Source organism: Misgurnus anguillicaudatus, chromosome 9 (assembly GCF_027580225.2).
Source record: "Misgurnus anguillicaudatus chromosome 9, ASM2758022v2, whole genome shotgun sequence".
Taxonomy (NCBI): Eukaryota; Metazoa; Chordata; class Actinopteri; order Cypriniformes; family Cobitidae; genus Misgurnus; species Misgurnus anguillicaudatus.
In genome coordinates, this window is record NC_073345.2 from 6,672,265 (window position 1) to 6,699,013 (window position 26,749).

The following is a 26,749-nucleotide window of genomic DNA, read 5'->3' on the forward strand; positions in this document are numbered from 1 at the left end:
CTCATCTAATAGCCCTAGCTGCCTAACTCACCATACCTGTTTTGTAGATGGATTAAGTACAAACCAAGTTTTGAAATGTTAAGTTTCATGAAATCACGTCCCACATATCAAAACGAAAAAATCAGAGCAAAGCAGATGACCACACTGCATCCCATATAACTGTGTCATGGAGCATTTTTACAATAGTAGCATAACTGACAAGCCACACTTGCATTGGCCAGGAATCGGACCCGGGTCTCCCGCGTGGCAGGCGAGAATTCTACCACTGAACCACCAATGCTTGCTTTTAAGAACTCATCTAAAAGCGTTAGCTGCCTAACTTTCCATACATGCATTGTACATGGATTAAGGACAAATCAAGTTTTGAAATGTTTAGTTTCATGAAATTACGTCCCACATATCAAAATCAGAGCAAAGCAGCTGACCACACTGTATCCCATACAACTGCCTCATGGAGCATTTATTATGGAAACAAATAATGGACCAGACACACTTGCATTGGCCGGGAATCGGACCCGGGTCTCCAGCGTGGGAGGCGAGAATTCTACCACTGAACCATCAATGCTTGCTTTTAAGAATTCATCTAAAAGCCCTAGCTGCCTAACTCACCATACTTGTTTTGAACATGGATTAAGTGCAAACCAAGTTTTGAAATGTTAAGTTTCATGAAATCACGTCCCACATACCAAAGGAAAAATAAGAGCAAAGCAGCTGACCACACTGCATCCCATACAACTGCCTCGTGGAGCATTCTTACAAGAAACACATAACGGACAAACAACACCTACATTGGCCGGGAATTGGACCCGGGTCTCCCGCATGGGAGGCGAGAATTCTACCACTGAACCACCAATGCTTGCATCTAAGGGCTCATCTAGTAGCCCCTAGCTGCCTAACTCACCATACTTGTTTTGCACATGGATTAAGGACAAATCAAGTTTTGAAATGTTAAGTTTCATGAAATCACGTCCCACATATCAAATGAAAAAAGCAGAGCAAAGCAGCTGACCACACTGTATCCCATACAACTGCCTCATGGAGCATTTATTTTGGAAACGCATAATGGACCAGCCACACTTGCATTGGCTGGGAATCGGACCCGGGTCTCCCGCGTGGCAGGCGAGAATTCTACCACTGAACCACCAATGCTTGCATCTAAGTGCTCATCTAATAGCCCTAGCTGCCTAACTCACCAGACTTGTTTTGTAGATGGATTAAGTACAAACCAAGTTTTGAAATGTTACGTTTCATGAAATCACGTCCCACATATAAAAACGGAATAAATCAGAGCAGCTGACCACACTGCATCCCATATAACTGCCTCGTGGAGCATTCTTACAAGAAACACATAACGGACAAACAACACTTGCATTGGCCGGGAATTGGACCCGGGTCAAAATCAAGTTTTGAAATATTAAGTTTCATGAAATCACGTCCCACATATCAAAACGAAAAAATCAGAGCAAAGCAGCTGACCACACTGCATCCCATATAACTGCGTCATGGAGCATTTTTACAATAGTAGCATAATGGACATGCCACACTTGCATTGGCCGGGAATCGGACCCGGGTCTCCCGCGTGGCAGGCGAGAATTCTACCACTGAACCACCAATGCTTGCATCTAAGTGCTCATCTAATAGCCCTAGCTGCCTAACTCACCATACCTGTTTTGTAGATGGATTAAGTACAAACCAAGTTTTGAAATGTTAAGTTTCATGAAATCACGTCCCACATATCAAAACGAAAAAATCAGAGCAAAGCAGATGACCACACTGCATCCCATATAACTGTGTCATGGAGCATTTTTACAATAGTAGCATAACGGACAAGCCACACTTGCATTGGCCGGGAATCGGACCCGGGTCTCCTGCGTGGCAGGCGAGAATTCTACCACTGAACCACCAATGCTTGCTTTTAAGAACTCATCTAAAAGCGTTAGCTCCCTAACTTTCCATACATGCATTGTACATGGATTAAGGACAAATCAAGTTTTGAAATGTTAAGTTTCATGAAATCACGTCCCACATATCAAAATCAGAGCAAAGCAGCTGACCAGACTGTATCCCATACAACTGCCTCATGGAGCGTTTATTATTGAAACACATAATGGACAAACCACACTTGCATTGGCCAGGAATTGGACCCGGGTCTCCCGCGTGGGAGGTGAGAATTCTACCACTAAACCACCAATGCTTGCTTGTAAGAACTCATCTAAAAGCCCTAGCTGCCTAACTCACCATACTTGTTTTGTAGATGGATTAAGTACAAACCAAGTTTTGAAATGTTAAGTTTCATGAAATCACGTCCCACATATCAAAACGGAATAAATATGAGCAGCTGACCACACTGCATCCCATATAACTGCCTCGTGGAGCATTCTTACAAGAAACACATAACGGACAAACAACACTTGGATTGGCCGGGAATTGGACCCGGGTCTCCAGCGTGGGAGGAGAGAATTCTACCACTGAACCACCAATGCTTGCTTTTAAGAATTCATCTAAAAGCGTTAGCTGCCTAACTTTCCATACATGCATTGTACATGGATTAAGGACAAATCAAGTTTTGAAATGTTAAGTTTCATGAAATTACGTCCCACATATCAAAACGAAAAAAACAGAGCAAAGCAGATGACCACACTGCATCCCATATAACTGCGTCATGGAGCATTTTTACAACAGAAGCATAATGGACATGCCACACTTGCATTGGCCGGGAATCGGACCCGGGGTCTCCCGCGTGGGAGGCAAGAATTCTACCACTGAACCACCAATGCTTGCATCTAAGGGCTCATCTAGTAGCCCTAGCTGCCTAACTCACCATACTTGTTTTGTACACGGATTAAGTGCAAACCAAGTTTTGAAATGTTAAGTTTCATGAAATCACGTCCCACATATCAAATGAAAAAATCAGAGCAAAACAGATGACCACACTGCATCCCATATAACTGCGTCATGGAGCATTTTTACAATAGTAGCATAACTGACAAGCCACACTTGTATTGGCCGGGAATCGGACCCGGGTCTCCCGCGTGGCAGGCGAGAATTCTACCACTGAACCACCAATGCTTGCTTTTAAGAACTCATCTAAAAGCGTTAGCTGCCTAACTTTCCATACATGCATTGTACATGGATTAAGGACAAATCAAGTTTTGAAATGTTAAGTTTCATGAAATCACGTCCCACATATCAAAACGAAAAAAACAGAGCAAAGCAGATGACCACACTGCATCCCATATAACTGCGTCATGGAGTATTTTTACAACAGAAGCATAATGGACATGCCACACTTGCATTGGCCGGGAATCGGACCCGGGTCTCCCGCGTGGGAGGCGAGAATTCTACCACTGAACCACCAATGCTTGCATTTAAGGGCTCATCTAGTAGCCCTAGCTGCCTAACTCACCATACTTGTTTTGTACATGGATTAAGTGCAAACCAAGTTTTGAAATGTTAAGTTTCATGAAATCACGTCCCACATATCAAAACGGAATAAATCAGAGCAGCTGACCACACTGCATCCCATATAACTGCTTCGTGGAGCATTCTTACAAGAAACACATAACGGACAAACAACACTTGCATTGGCCGGGAATTGGACCCGGGTCAAAATCAAGTTTTGAAATATTAAGTTTCATGAAATCACGTCCCACATATCAAAACGAAAAAATCAGAGCAAAGCAGCTGACCACACTGCATCCCATATAACTGCGTCATGGAGCATTTTTACAATAGTAGCACAATGGACATGCCACACTTGCATTGGCCGGGAATCGGCCCCGGGTCTCCCGCGTGGGAGGCGAGAATTCTACCACTGAACCACCAATGCTTGCTTGTAAGAACTCATCTAATAGCCCTAGCTGCCTATCTCACCATACTTGTTTTGTACATGGATTAATTACAAACCAAGTTTTGAAATGTTAAGTTTCATGAAATCATGTCCCACATATCAAAACGGAATAAATCAGAGCAGCTGACCACACTGCATCCCATACAACTGCGTCATGGAGCATTTTTACAACAGAAGCATAATGGACATGCCACACTTGCATAAGCCGGGAATCGGACCCGGGTCTCCCGCGTGGGAGGCGAGAATTCTAACACTGAACCACCAATGCTTGCATCTAAGGGCTCATCTAGTAGCCCTAGCTGCCTAACTCACCATACTTGTTTTGTACATGGATTAAGTGCAAACCAAGTTTTGAAATGTTAAGTTTCATGAAATCACGTCCCACATATCAAAACGGAAAAAATCAGAGCAAAGCAGATGACCACACTGCATCCCATATAACTGCGTCATGGAGCATTTTTACAACAGTAGCATAATGGACAAGCCACACTTGCATTGGCCGGGAATCGGACCCGGGTCTCCCGCGTGGGAGGCGAGAATTCTACCACTGAACCACCAATGCTTGCATCTAAGGGCTCATCTAGTAGCCCCTAGCTGCCTAACTCACCATACTTGTTTTGCACATGGATTAAGGACAAATCAAGTTTTGAAATATTAAGTTTCATGAAATCACGTCCCACATATCAAATGAAAAAAGCAGAGCAAAGCAGCTGACCACACTGTATCCCATACAACTGCCTCATAGAGCATTTATTATGGAAACGCATAATGGACCAGCCACACTTGCATTGGCCGGGAATCGGACCCGGGTCTCCCGCGTGGCAGGTGAGAATTCTACCACTGAACCACCAATGCTTGCATCTAAGTGCTCATCTAATAGCCCTAGCTGCCTAACTCACCATACTTGTTTTGTAGATGGATTAAGTACAAACCAAGTTTTGAAATGTTAAGTTTCATGAAATCACGTCCCACATATCAAAACGGAATAAATCAGAGCAGCTGACCACACTGCATCCCATATAACTGCCTCGTGGAGCATTCTTACAAGAAACACATAAAAGGACAAACAACACTTGGATTGGCCGGGAATTGGACCCGGGTCTCCAGCGTGGGAGGCGAGAATTCTACCACTGAACCATCAATGCTTGCTTTTAAGAGTTCATCTAAAAGCGTTAGCTGCCTAACTTTCCATACATGCATTGTACATGGATTAAGGACAAATCAAGTTTTGAAATGTTAAGTTTCATGAAATTACGTCCCACATATCAAAACAAAAAAACAGAGCAAAGCAGATGACCACACTGCATCCCATATAACTGCGTCATTGAGCATTTTTACAACAGAAGCATAATGGACATGCCACACTTGCATTGGCCGGGAATCGGACCCGGGTCTCCCGCGTGGGAGGCGAGAATTCTACCACTGAACCAACAATGCTTGCTTTTAAGGGCTCATCTAGTAGCCCTAGCTGCCTAACTCACCATACTTGTTTTGTACATGGATTAAGTGCAAACCAAGTTTTGAAATGTTAAGTTTCATGAAATCACGTCCCACATATCAAAACGGAATAAATCAGAGCAGCTGACCACACTGCATCCCATATAACTGCCTCGTGGAGCATTCTTACAAGAAACACATAACGGACAAACAACACTTGCATTGGCCGGGAATTGGACCCGGGTCAAAATCAAGTTTTGAAATATTAAGTTTCGTGAAATCACGTCCCACATATCAAAACGAAAAAATCAGAGCAAAGCAGCTGACCACACTGCATCCCATATAACTGCGTCATGGAGCATTTTTACAATAGTAGCATAATGGACATGCCACACTTGCATTGGCCGAGAATCGGACCCGGGTCTCCCGCGTGGGAGGCTAGAATTCTACCACTGAACCACCAATGCTTGCTTGTAAGAACTCATCTAATAGCCCTAGCTGCCTAACTCACCATACTTGTTTTGTACATGGATTAATTACAAACCAAGTTTTGAAATGTTAAGTTTCATGAAATCACGTCCCACATATCAAAACGGAATAAATCAGAGCAGCTGACCACACTGCATCCCATACAACTGCGTCATGGAGCATTTTTACAACAGAAGCATAATGGACATGCCATACTTGCAATGGCCGGGAATCGGACCCGGGTCTCCCGCGTGGGAGGCGAGAATTCTACCACTGAACCACCAATGCTTGCATCTAAGGGCTCATCTAGTAGCCCCTAGCTGCCTAACTCACCATACTTGTTTTGCACATGGATTAAGGACAAATCAAGTTTTGAAATTTTAAGTTTCATGAAATCACGTCCCACATATCAAATGAAAAAAGCAGAGCAAAGCAGCTGACCACACTGTATCCCATACAACTGCCTCATAGAGCATTTATTATGGAAACGCATAATGGACCAGCCACACTTGCATTGGCCGGGAATCGGACCCGGGTCTCCCGCGTGGCAGGTGAGAATTCTACCACTGAACCACTAATGCTTGCATCTAAGTGCTCATCTAATAGCCCTAGCTGCCTAACTCACCATACTTGTTTTGTAGATGGATTAAGTACAAACCAAGTTTTGAAATGTTAAGTTTCATGAAATCACGTCCCACATATCAAAACGGAATAAATCAGAGCAGCTGACCACACTGCATCCCATATAACTGCCTCGTGGAGCATTCTTACAAGAAACACATAAAAGGACAAACAACACTTGGATTGGCCGGGAATTGGACCCGGGTCTCCAGCGTGGGAGGCGAGAATTCTAACACTGAACCATCAATGCTTGCTTTTAAGAGTTCATCTAAAAGCGTTAGCTGCCTAACTTTCCATACATGCATTGTACATGGATTAAGGACAAATCAAGTTTTGAAATGTTAAGTTTCATGAAATTACGTCCCACATATCAAAACAAAAAAACAGAGCAAAGCAGATGACCACACTGCATCCCATATAACTGCGTCATTGAGCATTTTTACAACAGAAGCATAATGGACATGCCACACTTGCATTGGCCGGGAATCGGACCCGGGTCTCCCGCGTGGGAGGCGAGAATTCTACCACTGAACCAACAATGCTTGCTTTTAAGGGCTCATCTAGTAGCCCTAGCTGCCTAACTCACCATACTTGTTTTGTACATGGATTAAGTGCAAACCAAGTTTTGAAATGTTAAGTTTCATGAAATCACGTCCCACATATCAAAACGGAATAAATCAGAGCAGCTGACCACACTGCATCCCATATAACTGCCTCGTGGAGCATTCTTACAAGAAACACATAACGGACAAACAACACTTGCATTGGCCGGGAATTGGACCCGGGTCAAAATCAAGTTTTGAAATATTAAGTTTCATGAAATCACGTCCCACATATCAAAACGAAAAAATCAGAGCAAAGCAGCTGACCACACTGCATCCCATATAACTGCGTCATGGAGCATTTTTACAATAGTAGCATAATGGACATGCCACACTTGCATTGGCCGGGAATCGGACCCGGGTCTCCCGCGTGGGAGGCTAGAATTCTACCACTGAACCACCAATGCTTGCTTGTAAGAACTCATCTAATAGCCCTAGCTGCCTAACTCACCATACTTGTTTTGTACATGGATTAATTACAAACCAAGTTTTGAAATGTTAAGTTTCATGAAATCACGTCCCACATATCAAAACGGAATAAATCAGAGCAGCTGACCACACTGCATCCCATACAACTGCGTCATGGAGCATTTTTACAACAGAAGCATAATGTACATGCCATACTTGCAATGGCCGGGAATCGGACCCGGGTCTCCCGCGTGGGAGGCGAGAATTCTAACACTGAACCACCAATGCTTGCATCTAAGGGCTCATCTAGTAGCCGTAGCTGCCTAACTCACCATACTTGTTTTGTACATGGATTAAGTGCAAACCAAGTTTTGAAATGTTAAGTTTCATGAAATCACGTCCCACATATCAAAACGGAAAAAATCAGAGCAAAACAGATGACCACACTGCATCCCATATAACTGCGTCATGGAGCATTTTTACAACAGTAGCATAATGGACATGCCACACTTGCATTGGCCGGGAATCGGACCCGGGTCTCCCGCGTGGGAGGCGAGAATTCTACCACTGAACCACCAATGCTTGCATCTAAGTGCTCATCTAATAGCCCTAGCTGCCTAACTCACCATACTTGTTTTGAACATGGATTAAGTGCAAACCAAGTTTTGAAACGTTAAGTTTCATGAAATCACGTCCCACATATCAAATGAAAAAATAAGAGCAAAGCAGCTGACCACACTGTATGCCATACTACTGCCTCATGGAAACACATAATGGACCATCCACACTTGCATTGGCCGGGAATCGGACCCGGGTCTCCCGCGTGGCAGGCGAGAATTCTACCACTGAACCACCAATGCTTGCATCTAAGTGCTCATCTAATAGCCCTAACTGCCTAACTCACCATACTTGTTTTGTAGATGGATTAAGTACAAACCAAGTTTTGAAATGTTAAGTTTCATGAAATCACGTCCCACATATCAAAATGGAAAAAATCAGAGCAAAGCAGATGACCACACTGCATCCCATATAACTGCGTCATGGAGCAGTTTTACAACAGTAGCATAATGGACATGCCACACTTGCATTGGCCGGGAATCGGACCCAGGTCTCCCGCGTGGGAGGCGAGAATTCTACCACTGAACCACCAATGCTTGCATCTAAGTGCTCATCTAATAGCCCTAGCTGCCTAACTCACCATACTTGTTTTGAACATGGATTAAGTGCAAACCAAGTTTTGAAATGTTAAGTTTCATGAAATCACGTCCCACATATCAAATGAAAAAATAAGAGCAAAGCAGCTGACCACACTGTATGCCATACTACTGCCTCATGGAGCATTTATTATGGAAACACATAATGGACCAGCCACACTTGCATTGGCCGGGAATCGGACCCGGGTCTCCCGCGTGGCAGGCGAGAATTCTACCACTGAACCAACAATGCTTGCATCTAAGTGCTCATCTAATAGCCCTAGCTGCCTAACTCACCATACCTGTTTTGTAGATGGATTAAGTACAAACCAAGTTTTGAAATGTTAAGTTTCATGAAATCACGTCCCACATATCAAAACGAAAAAATCAGAGCAAAGCAGATGACCACACTGCATCCCATATAACTGTGTCATGGAGCATTTTTACAATAGTAGCATAACTGACAAGCCACACTTGCATTGGCCAGGAATCGGACCCGGGTCTCCCGCGTGGCAGGCGAGAATTCTACCACTGAACCACCAATGCTTGCTTTTAAGAACTCATCTAAAAGCGTTAGCTGCCTAACTTTCCATACATGCATTGTACATGGATTAAGGACAAATCAAGTTTTGAAATGTTTAGTTTCATGAAATTACGTCCCACATATCAAAATCAGAGCAAAGCAGCTGACCACACTGTATCCCATACAACTGCCTCATGGAGCATTTATTATGGAAACAAATAATGGACCAGACACACTTGCATTGGCCGGGAATCGGACCCGGGTCTCCAGCGTGGGAGGCGAGAATTCTACCACTGAACCATCAATGCTTGCTTTTAAGAATTCATCTAAAAGCCCTAGCTGCCTAACTCACCATACTTGTTTTGAACATGGATTAAGTGCAAACCAAGTTTTGAAATGTTAAGTTTCATGAAATCACGTCCCACATATCAAATGAAAAAATAAGAGCAAAGCAGCTGACCACACTGCATCCCATACAACTGCCTCGTGGAGCATTCTTACAAGAAACACATAACGGACAAACAACACCTACATTGGCCGGGAATTGGACCCGGGTCTCCCGCATGGGAGGCGAGAATTCTACCACTGAACCACCAATGCTTGCATCTAAGGGCTCATCTAGTAGCCCCTAGCTGCCTAACTCACCATACTTGTTTTGCACATGGATTAAGGACAAATCAAGTTTTGAAATGTTAAGTTTCATGAAATCACGTCCCACATATCAAATGAAAAAAGCAGAGCAAAGCAGCTGACCACACTGTATCCCATACAACTGCCTCATGGAGCATTTATTTTGGAAACGCATAATGGACCAGCCACACTTGCATTGGCTGGGAATCGGACCCGGGTCTCCCGCGTGGCAGGCGAGAATTCTACCACTGAACCACCAATGCTTGCATCAAAGTGCTCATCTAATAGCCCTAGCTGCCTAACTCACCAGACTTGTTTTGTAGATGGATTAAGTACAAACCAAGTTTTGAAATGTTAAGTTTCATGAAATCACGTCCCACATATAAAAACGGAATAAATCAGAGCAGCTGACCACACTGCATCCCATATAACTGCCTCGTGGAGCATTCTTACAAGAAACACATAACGGACAAACAACACTTGCATTGGCCGGGAATTGGACCCGGGTCAAAATCAAGTTTTGAAATATTAAGTTTCATGAAATCACGTCCCACATATCAAAACGAAAAAATCAGAGCAAAGCAGCTGACCACACTGCATCCCATATAACTGCGTCATGGAGCATTTTTACAATAGTAGCATAATGGACATGCCACACTTGCATTGGCCGGGAATCGGACCCGGGTCTCCCGCGTGGCAGGCGAGAATTCTACCACTGAACCACCAATGCTTGCATCTAAGTGCTCATCTAATAGCCCTAGCTGCCTAACTCACCATACCTGTTTTGTAGATGGATTAAGTACAAACCAAGTTTTGAAATGTTAAGTTTCATGAAATCACGTCCCACATATCAAAACGAAAAAATCAGAGCAAAGCAGATGACCACACTGCATCCCATATAACTGTGTCATGGAGCATTTTTACAATAGTAGCATAACGGACAAGCCACACTTGCATTGGCCGGGAATCGGACCCGGGTCTCCTGCGTGGCAGGCGAGAATTCTACCACTAAACCACCAATGCTTGCTTTTAAGAACTCATCTAAAAGCGTTAGCTCCCTAACTTTCCATACATGCATTGTACATGGATTAAGGACAAATCAAGTTTTGAAATGTTAAGTTTCATGAAATCACGTCCCACATATCAAAATCAGAGCAAAGCAGCTGACCAGACTGTATCCCATACAACTGCCTCATGGAGCGTTTATTATTGAAACACATAATGGACAAACCACACTTGCATTGGCCAGGAATTGGACCCGGGTCTCCCGCGTGGGAGGTGAGAATTCTACCACTAAACCACCAATGCTTGCTTGTAAGAACTCATCTAAAAGCCCTAGCTGCCTAACTCACCATACTTGTTTTGTAGATGGATTAAGTACAAACCAAGTTTTGAAATGTTAAGTTTCATGAAATCACGTCCCACATATCAAAACGGAATAAATATGAGCAGCTGACCACACTGCATCCCATATAACTGCCTCGTGGAGCATTCTTACAAGAAACACATAACGGACAAACAACACTTGGATTGGCCGGGAATTGGACCCGGGTCTCCAGCGTGGGAGGAGAGAATTCTACCACTGAACCACCAATGCTTGCTTTTAAGAATTCATCTAAAAGCGTTAGCTGCCTAACTTTCCATACATGCATTGTACATGGATTAAGGACAAATCAAGTTTTGAAATGTTAAGTTTCATGAAATTACGTCCCACATATCAAAACGAAAAAAACAGAGCAAAGCAGATGACCACACTGCATCCCATATAACTGCGTCATGGAGCATTTTTACAACAGAAGCATAATGGACATGCCACACTTGCATTGGCCGGGAATCGGACCCGGGGTCTCCCGCGTGGGAGGCAAGAATTCTACCACTGAACCACCAATGCTTGCATCTAAGGGCTCATCTAGTAGCCCTAGCTGCCTAACTCACCATACTTGTTTTGTACACGGATTAAGTGCAAACCAAGTTTTGAAATGTTAAGTTTCATGAAATCACGTCCCACATATCAAATGAAAAAATCAGAGCAAAACAGATGACCACACTGCATCCCATATAACTGCGTCATGGAGCATTTTTACAATAGTAGCATAACTGACAAGCCACACTTGTATTGGCCGGGAATCGGACCCGGGTCTCCCGCGTGGCAGGCGAGAATTCTACCACTGAACCACCAATGCTTGCTTTTAAGAACTCATCTAAAAGCGTTAGCTGCCTAACTTTCCATACATGCATTGTACATGGATTAAGGACAAATCAAGTTTTGAAATGTTAAGTTTCATGAAATCACGTCCCACATATCAAAACGAAAAAAACAGAGCAAAGCAGATGACCACACTGCATCCCATATAACTGCGTCATGGAGTATTTTTACAACAGAAGCATAATGGACATGCCACACTTGCATTGGCCGGGAATCGGACCCGGGTCTCCCGCGTGGGAGGCGAGAATTCTACCACTGAACCACCAATGCTTGCATTTAAGGGCTCATCTAGTAGCCCTAGCTGCCTAACTCACCATACTTGTTTTGTACATGGATTAAGTGCAAACCAAGTTTTGAAATGTTAAGTTTCATGAAATCACGTCCCACATATCAAAACGGAATAAATCACAGCAGCTGACCACACTGCATCCCATATAACTGCCTCGTGGAGCATTCTTACAAGAAACACATAACGGACAAACAACACTTGCATTGGCCGGGAATTGGACCCGGGTCAAAATCAAGTTTTGAAATATTAAGTTTCATGAAATCACGTCCCACATATCAAAACGAAAAAATCAGAGCAAAGCAGCTGACCACACTGCATCCCATATAACTGCGTCATGGAGCATTTTTACAATAGTAGCATAATGGACATGCCACACTTGCATTGGCCGGGAATCGGACCCGGGTCTCCCGCGTGGGAGGCTAGAATTCTACCACTGAACCACCAATGCTTGCTTGTAAGAACTCATCTAATAGCCCTAGCTGCCTAACTCACCATACTTGTTTTGTACATGGATTAATTACAAACCAAGTTTTGAAATGTTAAGTTTCATGAAATCACGTCCCACATATCAAAACGGAATAAATCAGAGCAGCTGACCACACTGCATCCCATACAACTGCGTCATGGAGCATTTTTACAACAGAAGCATAATGTACATGCCATACTTGCAATGGCCGGGAATCGGACCCGGGTCTCCCGCGTGGGAGGCGAGAATTCTAACACTGAACCACCAATGCTTGCATCTAAGGGCTCATCTAGTAGCCGTAGCTGCCTAACTCACCATACTTGTTTTGTACATGGATTAAGTGCAAACCAAGTTTTGAAATGTTAAGTTTCATGAAATCACGTCCCACATATCAAAACGGAAAAAATCAGAGCAAAACAGATGACCACACTGCATCCCATATAACTGCGTCATGGAGCATTTTTACAACAGTAGCATAATGGACATGCCACACTTGCATTGGCCGGGAATCGGACCCGGGTCTCCCGCGTGGGAGGCGAGAATTCTACCACTGAACCACCAATGCTTGCATCTAAATGCTCATCTAATAGCCCTAGCTGCCTAACTCACCATACTTGTTTTGAACATGGATTAAGTGCAAACCAAGTTTTGAAACGTTAAGTTTCATGAAATCACGTCCCACATATCAAATGAAAAAATAAGAGCAAAGCAGCTGACCACACTGTATGCCATACTACTGCCTCATGGAAACACATAATGGACCATCCACACTTGCATTGGCCGGGAATCGGACCCGGGTCTCCCGCGTGGCAGGCGAGAATTCTACCACTGAACCACCAATGCTTGCATCTAAGTGCTCATCTAATAGCCCTAACTGCCTAACTCACCATACTTGTTTTGTAGATGGATTAAGTACAAACCAAGTTTTGAAATGTTAAGTTTCATGAAATCACGTCCCACATATCAAAATGGAAAAAATCAGAGCAAAGCAGATGACCACACTGCATCCCATATAACTGCGTCATGGAGCAGTTTTACAACAGTAGCATAATGGACATGCCACACTTGCATTGGCCGGGAATCGGACCCAGGTCTCCCGCGTGGGAGGCGAGAATTCTACCACTGAACCACCAATGCTTGCATCTAAGTGCTCATCTAATAGCCCTAGCTGCCTAACTCACCATACTTGTTTTGAACATGGATTAAGTGCAAACCAAGTTTTGAAATGTTAAGTTTCATGAAATCACGTCCCACATATCAAATGAAAAAATAAGAGCAAAGCAGCTGACCACACTGTATGCCATACTACTGCCTCATGGAGCATTTATTATGGAAACACATAATGGACCAGCCACACTTGCATTGGCCGGGAATCGGACCCGGGTCTCCCGCGTGGCAGGCGAGAATTCTACCACTGAACCAACAATGCTTGCATCTAAGTGCTCATCTAATAGCCCTAGCTGCCTAACTCACCATACCTGTTTTGTAGATGGATTAAGTACAAACCAAGTTTTGAAATGTTAAGTTTCATGAAATCACGTCCCACATATCAAAACGAAAAAATCAGAGCAAAGCAGATGACCACACTGCATCCCATATAACTGTGTCATGGAGCATTTTTACAATAGTAGCATAACTGACAAGCCACACTTGCATTGGCCAGGAATCGGACCCGGGTCTCCCGCGTGGCAGGCGAGAATTCTACCACTGAACCACCAATGCTTGCTTTTAAGAACTCATCTAAAAGCGTTAGCTGCCTAACTTTCCATACATGCATTGTACATGGATTAAGGACAAATCAAGTTTTGAAATGTTTAGTTTCATGAAATTACGTCCCACATATCAAAATCAGAGCAAAGCAGCTGACCACACTGTATCCCATACAACTGCCTCATGGAGCATTTATTATGGAAACAAATAATGGACCAGACACACTTGCATTGGCCGGGAATCGGACCCGGGTCTCCAGCGTGGGAGGCGAGAATTCTACCACTGAACCATCAATGCTTGCTTTTAAGAATTCATCTAAAAGCCCTAGCTGCCTAACTCACCATACTTGTTTTGAACATGGATTAAGTGCAAACCAAGTTTTGAAATGTTAAGTTTCATGAAATCACGTCCCACATATCAAATGAAAAAATAAGAGCAAAGCAGCTGACCACACTGCATCCCATACAACTGCCTCGTGGAGCATTCTTACAAGAAACACATAACGGACAAACAACACCTACATTGGCCGGGAATTGGACCCGGGTCTCCCGCATGGGAGGCGAGAATTCTACCACTGAACCACCAATGCTTGCATCTAAGGGCTCATCTAGTAGCCCCTAGCTGCCTAACTCACCATACTTGTTTTGCACATGGATTAAGGACAAATCAAGTTTTGAAATGTTAAGTTTCATGAAATCACGTCCCACATATCAAATGAAAAAAGCAGAGCAAAGCAGCTGACCACACTGTATCCCATACAACTGCCTCATGGAGCATTTATTTTGGAAACGCATAATGGACCAGCCACACTTGCATTGGCTGGGAATCGGACCCGGGTCTCCCGCGTGGCAGGCGAGAATTCTACCACTGAACCACCAATGCTTGCATCTAAGTGCTCATCTAATAGCCCTAGCTGCCTAACTCACCAGACTTGTTTTGTAGATGGATTAAGTACAAACCAAGTTTTGAAATGTTACGTTTCATGAAATCACGTCCCACATATAAAAACGGAATAAATCAGAGCAGCTGACCACACTGCATCCCATATAACTGCCTCGTGGAGCATTCTTACAAGAAACACATAACGGACAAACAACACTTGCATTGGCCGGGAATTGGACCCGGGTCAAAATCAAGTTTTGAAATATTAAGTTTCATGAAATCACGTCCCACATATCAAAACGAAAAAATCAGAGCAAAGCAGCTGACCACACTGCATCCCATATAACTGCGTCATGGAGCATTTTTACAATAGTAGCATAATGGACATGCCACACTTGCATTGGCCGGGAATCGGACCCGGGTCTCCCGCGTGGCAGGCGAGAATTCTACCACTGAACCACCAATGCTTGCATCTAAGTGCTCATTTAATAGCCCTAGCTGCCTAACTCACCATACCTGTTTTGTAGATGGATTAAGTACAAACCAAGTTTTGAAATGTTAAGTTTCATGAAATCACGTCCCACATATCAAAACGAAAAAATCAGAGCAAAGCAGATGACCACACTGCATCCCATATAACTGTGTCATGGAGCATTTTTACAATAGTAGCATAACGGACAAGCCACACTTGCATTGGCCGGGAATCGGACCCGGGTCTCCTGCGTGGCAGGCGAGAATTCTACCACTGAACCACCAATGCTTGCTTTTAAGAACTCATCTAAAAGCGTTAGCTCCCTAACTTTCCATACATGCATTGTACATGGATTAAGGACAAATCAAGTTTTGAAATGTTAAGTTTCATGAAATCACGTCCCACATATCAAAATCAGAGCAAAGCAGCTGACCAGACTGTATCCCATACAACTGCCTCATGGAGCGTTTATTATTGAAACACATAATGGACAAACCACACTTGCATTGGCCAGGAATTGGACCCGGGTCTCCCGCGTGGGAGGTGAGAATTCTACCACTAAACCACCAATGCTTGCTTGTAAGAACTCATCTAAAAGCCCTAGCTGCCTAACTCACCATACTTGTTTTGTAGATGGATTAAGTACAAACCAAGTTTTGAAATGTTAAGTTTCATGAAATCACGTCCCACATATCAAAACGGAATAAATATGAGCAGCTGACCACACTGCATCCCATATAACTGCCTCGTGGAGCATTCTTACAAGAAACACATAACGGACAAACAACACTTGGATTGGCCGGGAATTGGACCCGGGTCTCCAGCGTGGGAGGAGAGAATTCTACCACTGAACCACCAATGCTTGCTTTTAAGAATTCATCTAAAAGCGTTAGCTGCCTAACTTTCCATACATGCATTGTACATGGATTAAGGACAAATCAAGTTTTGAAATGTTAAGTTTCATGAAATTACGTCCCACATATCAAAACGAAAAAAACAGAGCAAAGCAGATGACCACACTGCATCCCATATAACTGCGTCATGGAGCATTTTTACAACAGAAGCATAATGGACATGCCACACTTGCATTGGCCGGGAATCGGACCCGGGGTCTCCCGCGTGGGAGGCAAGAATTCTACCACTGAACCACCAATGCTTGCATCTAAGGGCTCATCTAGTAGCCCTAGCTGCCTAACTCACCATACTTGTTTTGTACACGGATTAAGTGCAAACCAAGTTTTGAAATGTTAAGTTTCATGAAATCACGTCCCACATATCAAATGAAAAAATAAGAGCAAAGCAGCTGACCACACTGTATGCCATACTACTGCCTCATGGAGCATTTATTATGGAAACACATAATGGACCAGCCACACTTGCATTGGCCGGGAATCGGACCCGGGTCTCGCGGGCGGGCACCGAGAATAATTCAGCTAAACGGCCCTAAACGCTTCCCCATTCATTTCCAATGGTAGTGCTAAACCACTACGGATGCAATATACTTTTGGCCGCTACGCATTTTGGCGCTATTGCGCAGTTCTGTTTGGCGGAAATCTCCAAAAAGTGTTTTCTTGGTGAACTCCAGCGGAGACAGAAGATTGCCATCGATTCTTCATTCATTTCAGGTAAGATATTGTTTTATTTCTTTTACATTCCACAACTATTGGATAAAGATATAGCCATATCGCCAGTTGTTAGATTTTAAATGGTAATGTTATTTATCGCTGCTAATGCGTTTCATTGATGACAGTTCAGACCGGCTTTTAACTGTCAGACAAGTTTGGTCTTATAAAGTGCTAACTAATGAATGAGTATCGATATATTTTTTAATTATCTGTCTGATTTTTATGGTTGTAAGTGATAATACCTCGTCAGCGCCGTACTGACATTATTTTGTGATAGCGATTGGACATCAGTTGGCAAGTGATACGCACTAAATAATAAATCAACATCTTGATTTTATATGTTAATGAGTATAGATTTCACGTCATTACGTTAAATAAAGTTGTCAGTCTGTTTCTGTTAGAATATATTGATATTTTGTCAACGTTAGCATCGCTAGCCCTGTATCAATGGATAAATGCATATATGCCCCATTATCATGGCCTATAGGGTTGTAATAATTATTATTTACTTGTACGTAAATGGTGCCCTACTAGTAACATTATATAATCGATATTCAGCATATATTATACCCCTTCATTATGCCCTATAGTCCTTTAATGAATAAATATGAATGTTTTTTTACTTGTATGTGTATAGTTCCCTAGCTGTAACATTAAATAATTGATATTCAGTATATATCTAACATGTAATATGTGCTGATAACTAAAATAGTTGTTGGCAGGTTATTTATAGGCTTGGGGTACTGTCTATTCAAACAATGAAAAAACATTCAAAACAGTGTTATTTCTTTTCAAAATAGTATATTGTTTTCAAATCACACACTCAAACCATCATATGAATAGACATTTATAGACGTGTGTTTTAGAATTGCAATTAGGGTGTATGGTAGAAATTATGCTTATAGTTCAGCAGAATTGGTTCAGGGGGTTGGTGTATGAGTTACATGTTGTGGTCATTGTGTCTCAAGTACCAGTATTTATGTTTAAACAATTGAGAAAAACTGTAATATCTGAAATGAAAGTATTTTTAAGAATAAAGCTTACAATTCTTTTTCTCTTTTATGGTATAGTTCAAGATGCACAAGAACATTGTTTTCTTCCCTGGGAGATCCGTGTTGTGTTCCGCAAGGGGCCACGTGGATTTCTCCTCCAGGAGCCGTCTGATGAAGCCAGTCGAATAAAAAATAACCCGACTCTTCAGGTGAAGTCTGCGCCCCTGAAAGAGGAGCTTGTGCGGCAGAACGCTCTTGCTGTGGTGCGGCAGAGAGGAGGAGATGCCTCAGACAGGACGGAGGTGCTGGGAGAGTACATTCTTCAATTTGGAAAGTACCAAGGGAAATCTTTTAGGTGGCTTTTGGAGAATGATATAGGGTACACAATGTATCTAATTCAGAACCTCCAGAAGGAGCAGGCCTCGGGTGTTTTTATGGCTGAGGGGCATAAGAAGGACAGCCTACTTTCACTCTACGATTATGCTCTGAGTTTTCAAGAGATCCAATCTCTCATCACCTATGAAGCCAGTGGAGTGGGTTTCGCAGCAGCCTTGTCCGAAGATGACCAGCTGGTTGGGTTTGGTTCTCGACCCAAGAGCACTTGGAGGGAGGTCTGGGATGCCAGAGCCGATGGTTACGCGGCTTTCGTCATGGGGCAGAGTTGCTTCCCAGGAACGCGCATGCATAAGCTGCAGCAGTACCTGCAGAAGAGGCAGCAGTCTGACACTGCTTCCACATCAGCTGAGCATGCCTCAAGGGTCCCAGCAAAACCCCTGAGTAAGTTATTTCAGTCGCATTTATTTGATTGTGGCATAATGGTTTTAATTCACACTAAGCTGGGAAAACTAATTCTTGTCTGTACCACAGTGATGGACGAAGATGAGGACCTCGAGAAGGCAATGCTGAGCATCTCCCCTGCAAAGCTGCAAGTGCAGAGCTGTAAGCTTACTGTCAGTATCTGAATGAATGTTGAAACTGATGATATTTCGTATCTGATGTCTCCTCTGTTTATTTTTCTGTGTCTGTGTGTAACCAGTTGCTGTGCCGGTAGTGGCTGCCACACCAGTAGGATCACCAGGAGCAAAGACAGGTTTTTAAATTAAAACAAAAACTGTTTCAGGGATTTTTTTTACATGATGAATTGTCCTCCAAACCTGAACCTTGTCTTAAACTGTTCCTTTGTTTGACTTCTGGCCACGTTCAGGCCATGTTCCTCTAAAAATATGGTTGTATGGTTGCGTTCTACTAACTAGTCCTAAGGACTATGAATTGATCCCACCCATGATGAATTGATTCCAACCACGATGATGGCAAGTATACATTTTTGGTTCTCCATGCATGCTGCACTAAAAAAATAGAGCAGCGTTTGGTACTAACACTTGAATGCATGCTTGTTCTTCTAGTCATATTGCTTCTCCTGCTTGAACTAGTGAATAGTGACTAGGTGGGCTTTTTGGTGTAGACATGGTGTAGACATTTTAAATGTATGAAAAGTGTGAGCATATTTTAGTATTAATGTATAATATTAATATTAAGAATTAAAATATATTTTGACATTTTTATTTCATTTAAATATAACAACTGTCATATATAACTGTTGAGGGTAAAATAAAATGTGTAAGCTTACTGACTGTATTGGAAAAATGGCATGTGCATAAGAACACAGTGTAGTATGGCTGTTTGCGTTCCTACTAACACCGACGCTTTCTGCTTGCCTATACATTGTGAACTCTGAAATGACTGAGGACTTTCTCTGTAGTTCCATCTGCGGCGCTGTCCACACCCCTTCCTGATGCGACTGCTGAACTGCAGTCATCACCAGTTGATGGTAAAAACACTGAAGTCATGTCAATCAAACATCATACCAATTTCAGGTAAACCAAAAAAGAGATCATTTGTATATGTGCTTCACTGCAGCACCGGTGAAGAGGAAGACGCCTGTTCCCCTTCCTTCAGAGCTGGCGTTTTTTGCAGAGAAGACATCAGGTCCCCCGGTAGGAGAGAGGCCTGAGTCATGTCCAGGTATGTCACATCAGCATCACCTGTTGTCATAATGCCATCATGCTTAATGCTTGTACAAATGCATAACAGAAAGACTCCTTTTTAGGACCCGCCACAAGCACTGCTCGCACCTCTGCGAGTAAAGCGCTCACTTTTGAGGACCAGGGTGAACGTGGTAAGCATAAACAGCATGTACCTTACCTGCCATGAAGATGTTTTAACTCTGCTTTAATTATTTAATTTATTCACAGCATTTTCACACCATAATTGTCAGTGCAGTAATTACTGTGCAGTGCAGTCTCATTTTCCTAGTTCCCTTAGGTCAGCCACCTATACCTGTTGTGCTCTCTGGGAAAGAGGACACAAGCAGCTGGAGCTGCTCTCATCAGCAGAGGCAGTGGATGAGGACAGAGCTCCAGGATCTCGGGCTGTGGCCTGGGTCTCGTCAAGTGCGTAACGTAGGGAACGCAATTTCTCTGTGGCGCCTTCCTCCACAGGCGGAGCTCATTGATGTGCTGACGGAGCTCCCATCCCCCAACTTCTTCCAGCTCCATCCATTTTTCATTTGGAAGCCCGAGAGTCACATCATGGTCAGGTTGAGGAGCAACTACATCCTGCCATGTCTTCATGGCTGTCCTCATCCACAGGTATGGGTTCCAGTGTTTCCCACACATAGACTAATCTGTGGCGCTGCGCCACATATTCAACACCGGCCGCCACATATTGCGTTTTGTTTTTTATTCATTTATTTTTAACGCTATTTAAAACACGTGGCGTACAGCGTATCCCTGTCTCTCTGTCACACACACACACACACAGCCCCTCCGAGCTCTTTCCCTCATGGTGTGGTATGCACACGCATGTTCTGTAATTGTAACTCTGTGTAACAGCAACAGTGTATCGCGACCTGCAATAAAACTATCACTCGCATTTAAAAAAACGCTTATAACACAACACATTGATGAGAAGAGCAACAGTAGAAAAGGCTCTGTGCTGCATGAGACAAACAAGTTATGTTCATATAGCCAAAATCACCTCATACAATGCTATTCAATTTAAATATACCATACTTTTAGGACTATAAACCACACCGGAGTATAAGCCGCATCATTCAAAAAGCGCCATTAAGACAAAATAACATATATAAGTCAGAGTGGCCTATACGTCGCATTTATTTAGAAAATTATTTCACAAAATCCAAGTGAAGAACAAACATTTAATCTGGAAAGGCAAGTTATTCAACTTAACAATAGCAGACAGAACAGCAGGCTGAATAGATGTCTGTACGTTAAAGTAATATTATCAGTTGTTTAAACGATAAACCATAGCATACAGAACTTACCTGGAAGGTTGAATTGGCTAAATTAACTGAACAAGCCAACTAGCGTTAAGTGCTCATACTCATCATTCCATTCCGCATTACAGAACCCATTGAATTACATAAATACAGAAGCAGCATATAGTGGACTCTCGCGGCTGTAGACGGTAATGTTGTCTCTTGCCTCATAAATGTCAAAATTTATTCATACTGACTTACAAGGCGAACCTGACTGTAAGACGCAGCTCCAGCCAAGTTATGAAAAAAACGTGGCTTATAGTCCGAAAAATACGGTAGGCCTATGCTGATTTTGTCAGACATAGCGTTTATAAATCAGGATTTTAGCAGCAGTAACAGCTGGTTTAAGTAAACATGAGGTGTTATTGTGTCATGTTTAGTTATATTTTATACTTGTTTTATGTATGACAACAGAACGGATATGTTAAAATTGCATTCAGTTGTGTTAAATTGCAATATAACGTGATGGTCAGATCAGAGAGTAGAAAAACTTCTCAAGTGCCAACACTAGACCAAATGCAAACATGATGTGATGACGTCACAAATATGCTAATTAGTGTGTGACATCATCAGCGCCACAGTCTCTCGAAATCCTGTAGGAAACACTGGGTACCTCTGAATGCTTATTTTAGATTATTTACTCTTAAGCACATTGAATTGCAACTTATCTATAGCTAAAAATGTTCCTTTGCCTCACCTTTGCCAGGTGGTCTCTGCTGGTGTGGGCAGGCCTCGGGTGATTGTTGGGACCAGTGGACAATATTACATCATGTCCTCCCGACTCTGCTGCAAGGCCTGCCGCAAGACCTGGTTTGCAGACAGTCCACGATGGCTCGAGAAGCTGCCCAGGCACTTTACCAACCTTCTGCCTGCATTCCTGACCTACAAGAAGGCCATCTGCAAATCTGTGATGGATGAGCTCAGGCGCACAGGCAAGTCACCAACCGACATGGCCAACCAGGTGAATGAGCTCATGCACCTCAAGTATGAGCGAGCTCACCTGGCATACCTGCAGGCCATTGAGAATGTCAGGGATGCTGAGGCTGGCGTCTATGGGCAGAAGACCATCGGGCAGTTCCTGAGGAAGGACAGCATGGCGCCTCATGCTTTTGGGGCCTACGATGATGCCAATGGCTGGTGTGGAGTCTCCTTGTCAGGTTTTTATCTGACAGACTGTTTGCTTGAAGAGTTCCGGCGACAAGCGCCAGCCATCACCTCTCTACTCCAGGGCACCTTTGGGCAGGTCTTCAGATCAGACCACACCAGGAAGGTTGCGAGGAAGGTCACGTTGGCATCTGGGGTCATGTCCAGTTATGCCATCATGAATGAAAACTGGATGATTGTTTCCTGGGTGATGGTTCAGTCTGAGACTGAGAGGTCCTTGGAGCCGATGTACCAGGGAATGGCCAAGAGGTACATCGCTGCTGGAGTGGAGAAGGCTGGCTACCACTGGATGGACCGGTGAGAACAGCCATGTTCTCTTTTATCTGCCATTAACACTGCTGATACTTTTCCCTGAAAAACAAAAATGAAACAAAATCACTTTCTTTTTTAATTGTTTTTTATTTTCTTTATCTTTGTGTCCTCAGGGATTGCTGTGCACCATTCAAGATCCCGGACTGCATCCCTGGTGAGGAATTGCACTGGGACGCCTGGAGGACTACCCCTTCCATCATCACTCAGGCCACCTCCGGACCGCTGGAGAACACCTGTGCCTCACGGTGCTTTTACAACAGCAACATCATTGTAAAGCTGGACTTGTTCCACTGCTTAAGGCGTTTTTCACGTGAGTGCACATCTGAGCATCACCCTCTGTACAGCACTTTCTGCCAGCTCCTCTCTGCTGCATTCTTTGTGGTTGATCAGGACGACTTCAAGAGGCTTGAGGCTGCATATGCTTTCTGTGGGATCCATCCAGCCAATCCCACAAAACAACACACCAGAGAGCATTGCAGGACCAAGATCCCTCAACCCACAGAGCTGCTGGTCAGAGTGGAAAAAGTGCTGAGTCATTTTCATCTCGCCACAGACCCTAACAACGTCCCACTCTTCAAATCCTCCATGCTGAAGACGTGGCGCATACAGAGGGTGCACATTCTCCGCGGCTGCCTCAGTGACCCTGAACTCTCTGCAGGCATTATGTACAGGTACGGCGGGACTCTGCAGCTGAACCATGTACCTGGTGAAGGCGCCAAAGTCCCCATATGGATCCCTGTCAGAGGTACCTCACAGCAGGAGGGGTATCATTTCCACCAGGCCCAGTGGATTACCGGGACCCACGTCTCATCCGAATTATTTCAGGCTCAGGGCATGACAGGGGTGGCACGCTGGAACTTCCAACGGCTAGTGGACCTGAAGCAGCCCGGTGTCCTCCTCCCTGCTGTGTTCGATCCAGCTTTAATGGTTGAGCTGAACTCTGTCTCCAGGAAAGTGACGGGTCAAGAAAAGTACCCTGCACTTCATCTCTCTGACAGAGACACTGGAGAGAGGTTTGGTCTGGAGTACACAGAGCCAGGCTGCCGTCCAGTTCCTCTTGACTGGGATAAGCACAGAACCCAGAAGAGAGAGGTATCACCTGCCTCTGTGCCTCCGACCCCTGTGCACACACCGGCTCCAGCCCCGTCTCCAGCTCCAGACACAGCACCCTCCATCAGCTGGGCTCCACCCTCTGGCATGGTATCCACTGGACCAGAACCATCTGCTGGCCCGTCAGAGGACGACCAGGAGCCTCCAGCATCGATGGGTAGGTTCAAATAATGTTTTGGACAGAGATTTTTTTTACAATAATGTCATTGAGGCTGTTTACACTTGGCATTAACATGCGTTTTTATTGATCGGATCACAAGTGAACAACGATAATGCCAGATGTACATGGTGTTCAAAACGTTTTGAGCTTGTCCACTTTCGACCACTTTCAATCACATTCAAAGGTAGTCGAAAACACTTTCGATTGGATTGCTTTTCTAGTATAAACGCACATGTGGTTGAATGTGTTCGAACAGCCACAGGACCTTCTCTCTGCCCATTTATCTAATCTGAAGTATTGAACACAATGTTTTACATTTTTTTCTGACTTCTGGCACGAACACACGGTGAACACACTATTTTTAGCCTTTCATAGATAAAACTAAAGCGGCTGATCTCCGCAGTTTCATTTTGCAAGCGTGTGAAAGTTGTGCGGTCCTATTTCATCAATTGCGCTGAAAATTCAGAGAAAGCTCTAACATATACATGTACAAAACACTGTGCAGCATGTTTACTTACTACACAAGCTGCGGACTCTGACATAATATTAGTTTGCGTCCACATAAACTCATCATTACTCCCACTCGTTTTAAATGCAGCAGAGAGACTCGCCCACCGTCTAGACAGACCACCACCTCACAGTATTCAGGACAGAAGCAGTCGAAAGTGGACAAAAGAGACGGATTTAAATACCAGGTGTAAACGTGATGTGTCTCTCTTGTGCACTTGTGATCCGATTGATGAAAACACCTCTTACTACCAAGTGTAAACAGCCCCATTATGTAACAACATGCTCATGAACTGTTATTACTTTATTGTTTTTCAGATATCTCATATGCCCTGCCCCTGCCACTGAGATCGTCACCGAGAAGTGCCCGCACTGGGACCTTTAAGACGGGTGGACGGGTATTTGTGTTGGACCACACACGCTGGACACCTCCCATGAAAGTTGCCATTGACAGCTTGCTACAGAAGCACCATGGTGAGAAGGATATGTTGAAGGTGGTGGACAAGGAATATGCAGACATGGTCCATCGGTCTGCTGCAGATCCTAACAGCCTGCTACACCCCACAACCAGGTTGCACATGTGAAGCACCTGGCAAAGCTTCTCAACACCAGTTCGGCTTTGAACACCAGCCAGGAAAGGCTTCTGGAGACACAGCAGCTGTGGCATTCTTTGACAGAGGGCGGTGACACGGCCAGCGTCCCTGTGGTCACCTTGGAGCCTGCCATCTTCAATCCTCCTGCACCTGCTCTGTCCACACCTCTGACACAGGACTCCATTGTGAAAATTGTGGAGGCCATTTTGGAGAAGCAGCAGCCACAGCAGCAGCCACAGCCACCACCAGAGCATAAAAGAAGGCAGACCAAGACCTGTCTTGGCTGTGGACAGCCTAAGTATCGTTATGAGACTGATGGCTCTTCAGTCCACTTTTTCTATCAACAAGGTCCTGTGCGCTATTTCTACTGCTTAAAGAAGGTGCATCAGTGTTATGCTTCTGAGGGACTCTCTAACCCCAAAATGCCCTTTGAAGAATTTGCAGGGACAGAATTCTTTCAGAGGGAGCTGGATGCCACCAAGAAACGGGTGTTGGAGAAGATGGAGAAGAAGAGGAAAAGGCCAGACACCCAGCCAGCACGCCGCCTCTGCCGATTCTGCCACCTGGAGCTTAAACAGGGACCAAACAGTCCACACATTCACACAGGCTTCCCTGGGGTGGCAGGTAAGTACATTTACTGCCCATCTAAAGTGTACTCTCTTTACCGTGATAAGGGCATGTCCAAGGAGATGAACTGGATGGAGTTTAAGCAGTCTCCTTTCTATGAGGCAGAGAGACAAAGATGGGTGGCAGAGAAAAAGTGATGTGTGTATATATATATGTATATATTTGTCTGTTATATAGTTACCTGACTGTATTGTACATATTTATCTATGTATATATTTGTTTGTGTGTTGTATATTTTACATATTATAATGATAACTGGCACTATGGAAGTAGACTATAATCTTCAATATGGAAATACAATTCTTCTTATTATTATTTGTATTATTACATATCCATTGCATACCTGTCCCTGCACTCTCCATAGCATTCCTGATACAGGTTTTTCTTCTCTTTTCATTTAATTGGTTTATTTAAACAGGTTTTAATTTAGTCATACAATGCTGTTCTTGTATTTTCTATAATATTTTGTTACACTTGTTTTTAATTTAGCAACTGTTTTTCTTAATTGTTGTTCATAACTGTTTATTATCTGCAATTTATAACTTGTTCAAAAATAAAATTGAAC

The 26,749-nt window shown here is 43.7% G+C and overlaps 1 protein-coding gene and 25 non-coding genes across 26 annotated transcripts; 1 reads left to right on the forward strand and 25 right to left on the reverse strand.

Annotated features, from left to right (window-relative positions):
• Positions 1–494: 494 nt before the first annotated feature.
• Positions 495–565, reverse strand: trnag-ccc (transfer RNA glycine (anticodon CCC)). The gene has a single exon. It is a non-coding gene; the product is annotated as a tRNA-Gly (tRNA).
• A 220-nt stretch (positions 566–785) lies between these two features.
• Positions 786–856, reverse strand: trnag-ccc (transfer RNA glycine (anticodon CCC)). The gene has a single exon. It is a non-coding gene; the product is annotated as a tRNA-Gly (tRNA).
• Positions 857–2,705: 1,849 nt separating this feature from the next.
• On the reverse strand, positions 2,706–2,777 carry trnag-ccc (transfer RNA glycine (anticodon CCC)). Its single transcript has one exon. It is a non-coding gene; the product is annotated as a tRNA-Gly (tRNA).
• A 514-nt stretch (positions 2,778–3,291) lies between these two features.
• Positions 3,292–3,362, reverse strand: trnag-ccc (transfer RNA glycine (anticodon CCC)). The gene has a single exon. It is a non-coding gene; the product is annotated as a tRNA-Gly (tRNA).
• Positions 3,363–3,758: 396 nt separating this feature from the next.
• trnag-ccc (transfer RNA glycine (anticodon CCC)) lies at positions 3,759–3,829 on the reverse strand. The gene has a single exon. It is a non-coding gene; the product is annotated as a tRNA-Gly (tRNA).
• A 218-nt stretch (positions 3,830–4,047) lies between these two features.
• Positions 4,048–4,118, reverse strand: trnag-ccc (transfer RNA glycine (anticodon CCC)). The gene has a single exon. It is a non-coding gene; the product is annotated as a tRNA-Gly (tRNA).
• Positions 4,119–4,341: 223 nt separating this feature from the next.
• Positions 4,342–4,412, reverse strand: trnag-ccc (transfer RNA glycine (anticodon CCC)). The gene has a single exon. It is a non-coding gene; the product is annotated as a tRNA-Gly (tRNA).
• Positions 4,413–5,216: 804 nt separating this feature from the next.
• trnag-ccc (transfer RNA glycine (anticodon CCC)) lies at positions 5,217–5,287 on the reverse strand. Its single transcript has one exon. It is a non-coding gene; the product is annotated as a tRNA-Gly (tRNA).
• A 685-nt stretch (positions 5,288–5,972) lies between these two features.
• On the reverse strand, positions 5,973–6,043 carry trnag-ccc (transfer RNA glycine (anticodon CCC)). Its single transcript has one exon. It is a non-coding gene; the product is annotated as a tRNA-Gly (tRNA).
• Positions 6,044–6,847: 804 nt separating this feature from the next.
• On the reverse strand, positions 6,848–6,918 carry trnag-ccc (transfer RNA glycine (anticodon CCC)). The gene has a single exon. It is a non-coding gene; the product is annotated as a tRNA-Gly (tRNA).
• A 396-nt stretch (positions 6,919–7,314) lies between these two features.
• Positions 7,315–7,385, reverse strand: trnag-ccc (transfer RNA glycine (anticodon CCC)). Its single transcript has one exon. It is a non-coding gene; the product is annotated as a tRNA-Gly (tRNA).
• Positions 7,386–7,603: 218 nt separating this feature from the next.
• On the reverse strand, positions 7,604–7,674 carry trnag-ccc (transfer RNA glycine (anticodon CCC)). The gene has a single exon. It is a non-coding gene; the product is annotated as a tRNA-Gly (tRNA).
• A 223-nt stretch (positions 7,675–7,897) lies between these two features.
• Positions 7,898–7,968, reverse strand: trnag-ccc (transfer RNA glycine (anticodon CCC)). The gene has a single exon. It is a non-coding gene; the product is annotated as a tRNA-Gly (tRNA).
• A 501-nt stretch (positions 7,969–8,469) lies between these two features.
• Positions 8,470–8,540, reverse strand: trnag-ccc (transfer RNA glycine (anticodon CCC)). Its single transcript has one exon. It is a non-coding gene; the product is annotated as a tRNA-Gly (tRNA).
• Positions 8,541–9,339: 799 nt separating this feature from the next.
• On the reverse strand, positions 9,340–9,410 carry trnag-ccc (transfer RNA glycine (anticodon CCC)). The gene has a single exon. It is a non-coding gene; the product is annotated as a tRNA-Gly (tRNA).
• A 221-nt stretch (positions 9,411–9,631) lies between these two features.
• trnag-ccc (transfer RNA glycine (anticodon CCC)) lies at positions 9,632–9,702 on the reverse strand. The gene has a single exon. It is a non-coding gene; the product is annotated as a tRNA-Gly (tRNA).
• Positions 9,703–11,551: 1,849 nt separating this feature from the next.
• Positions 11,552–11,623, reverse strand: trnag-ccc (transfer RNA glycine (anticodon CCC)). The gene has a single exon. It is a non-coding gene; the product is annotated as a tRNA-Gly (tRNA).
• A 514-nt stretch (positions 11,624–12,137) lies between these two features.
• Positions 12,138–12,208, reverse strand: trnag-ccc (transfer RNA glycine (anticodon CCC)). The gene has a single exon. It is a non-coding gene; the product is annotated as a tRNA-Gly (tRNA).
• A 396-nt stretch (positions 12,209–12,604) lies between these two features.
• On the reverse strand, positions 12,605–12,675 carry trnag-ccc (transfer RNA glycine (anticodon CCC)). The gene has a single exon. It is a non-coding gene; the product is annotated as a tRNA-Gly (tRNA).
• Positions 12,676–12,893: 218 nt separating this feature from the next.
• On the reverse strand, positions 12,894–12,964 carry trnag-ccc (transfer RNA glycine (anticodon CCC)). The gene has a single exon. It is a non-coding gene; the product is annotated as a tRNA-Gly (tRNA).
• Positions 12,965–13,187: 223 nt separating this feature from the next.
• On the reverse strand, positions 13,188–13,258 carry trnag-ccc (transfer RNA glycine (anticodon CCC)). The gene has a single exon. It is a non-coding gene; the product is annotated as a tRNA-Gly (tRNA).
• Positions 13,259–13,759: 501 nt separating this feature from the next.
• Positions 13,760–13,830, reverse strand: trnag-ccc (transfer RNA glycine (anticodon CCC)). Its single transcript has one exon. It is a non-coding gene; the product is annotated as a tRNA-Gly (tRNA).
• A 799-nt stretch (positions 13,831–14,629) lies between these two features.
• Positions 14,630–14,700, reverse strand: trnag-ccc (transfer RNA glycine (anticodon CCC)). The gene has a single exon. It is a non-coding gene; the product is annotated as a tRNA-Gly (tRNA).
• Positions 14,701–14,921: 221 nt separating this feature from the next.
• Positions 14,922–14,992, reverse strand: trnag-ccc (transfer RNA glycine (anticodon CCC)). The gene has a single exon. It is a non-coding gene; the product is annotated as a tRNA-Gly (tRNA).
• A 1,849-nt stretch (positions 14,993–16,841) lies between these two features.
• Positions 16,842–16,913, reverse strand: trnag-ccc (transfer RNA glycine (anticodon CCC)). The gene has a single exon. It is a non-coding gene; the product is annotated as a tRNA-Gly (tRNA).
• A 312-nt stretch (positions 16,914–17,225) lies between these two features.
• LOC129423263 (uncharacterized) lies at positions 17,226–25,549 on the forward strand. Its single transcript, XM_055179517.2, has 11 exons — positions 17,226–17,382; positions 18,453–19,151; positions 19,242–19,313; positions 19,411–19,464; positions 20,134–20,202; positions 20,292–20,396; positions 20,482–20,550; positions 20,688–21,022; positions 22,418–23,172; positions 23,301–24,454; positions 25,283–25,549. The coding sequence occupies exons 1-11, from the start codon at positions 17,226–17,228 to the stop codon at positions 25,546–25,548; spliced, it is 3,735 nt and encodes a 1,244-aa protein (XP_055035492.2). The 3' UTR covers position 25,549.
• The last annotated feature ends 1,200 nt before the right edge of the window (positions 25,550–26,749 follow it).

Bases quoted from the DNA above. Each gene is read 5' to 3' on its own strand.
- LOC129423263 (XM_055179517.2), top strand. From the start codon at position 17,226: ATGGTAGTGCTAAACCACTACGGATGCAATATACTTTTGGCCGCTACG. The intron at 17,383-18,452 runs GTAAGATATTGT...TTTATGGTATAG, and splicing joins CGATTCTTCATTCATTTCAG to TTCAAGATGCACAAGAACAT. The intron at 23,173-23,300 runs GTGAGAACAGCC...TTGTGTCCTCAG, and splicing joins GGCTACCACTGGATGGACCG to GGATTGCTGTGCACCATTCA.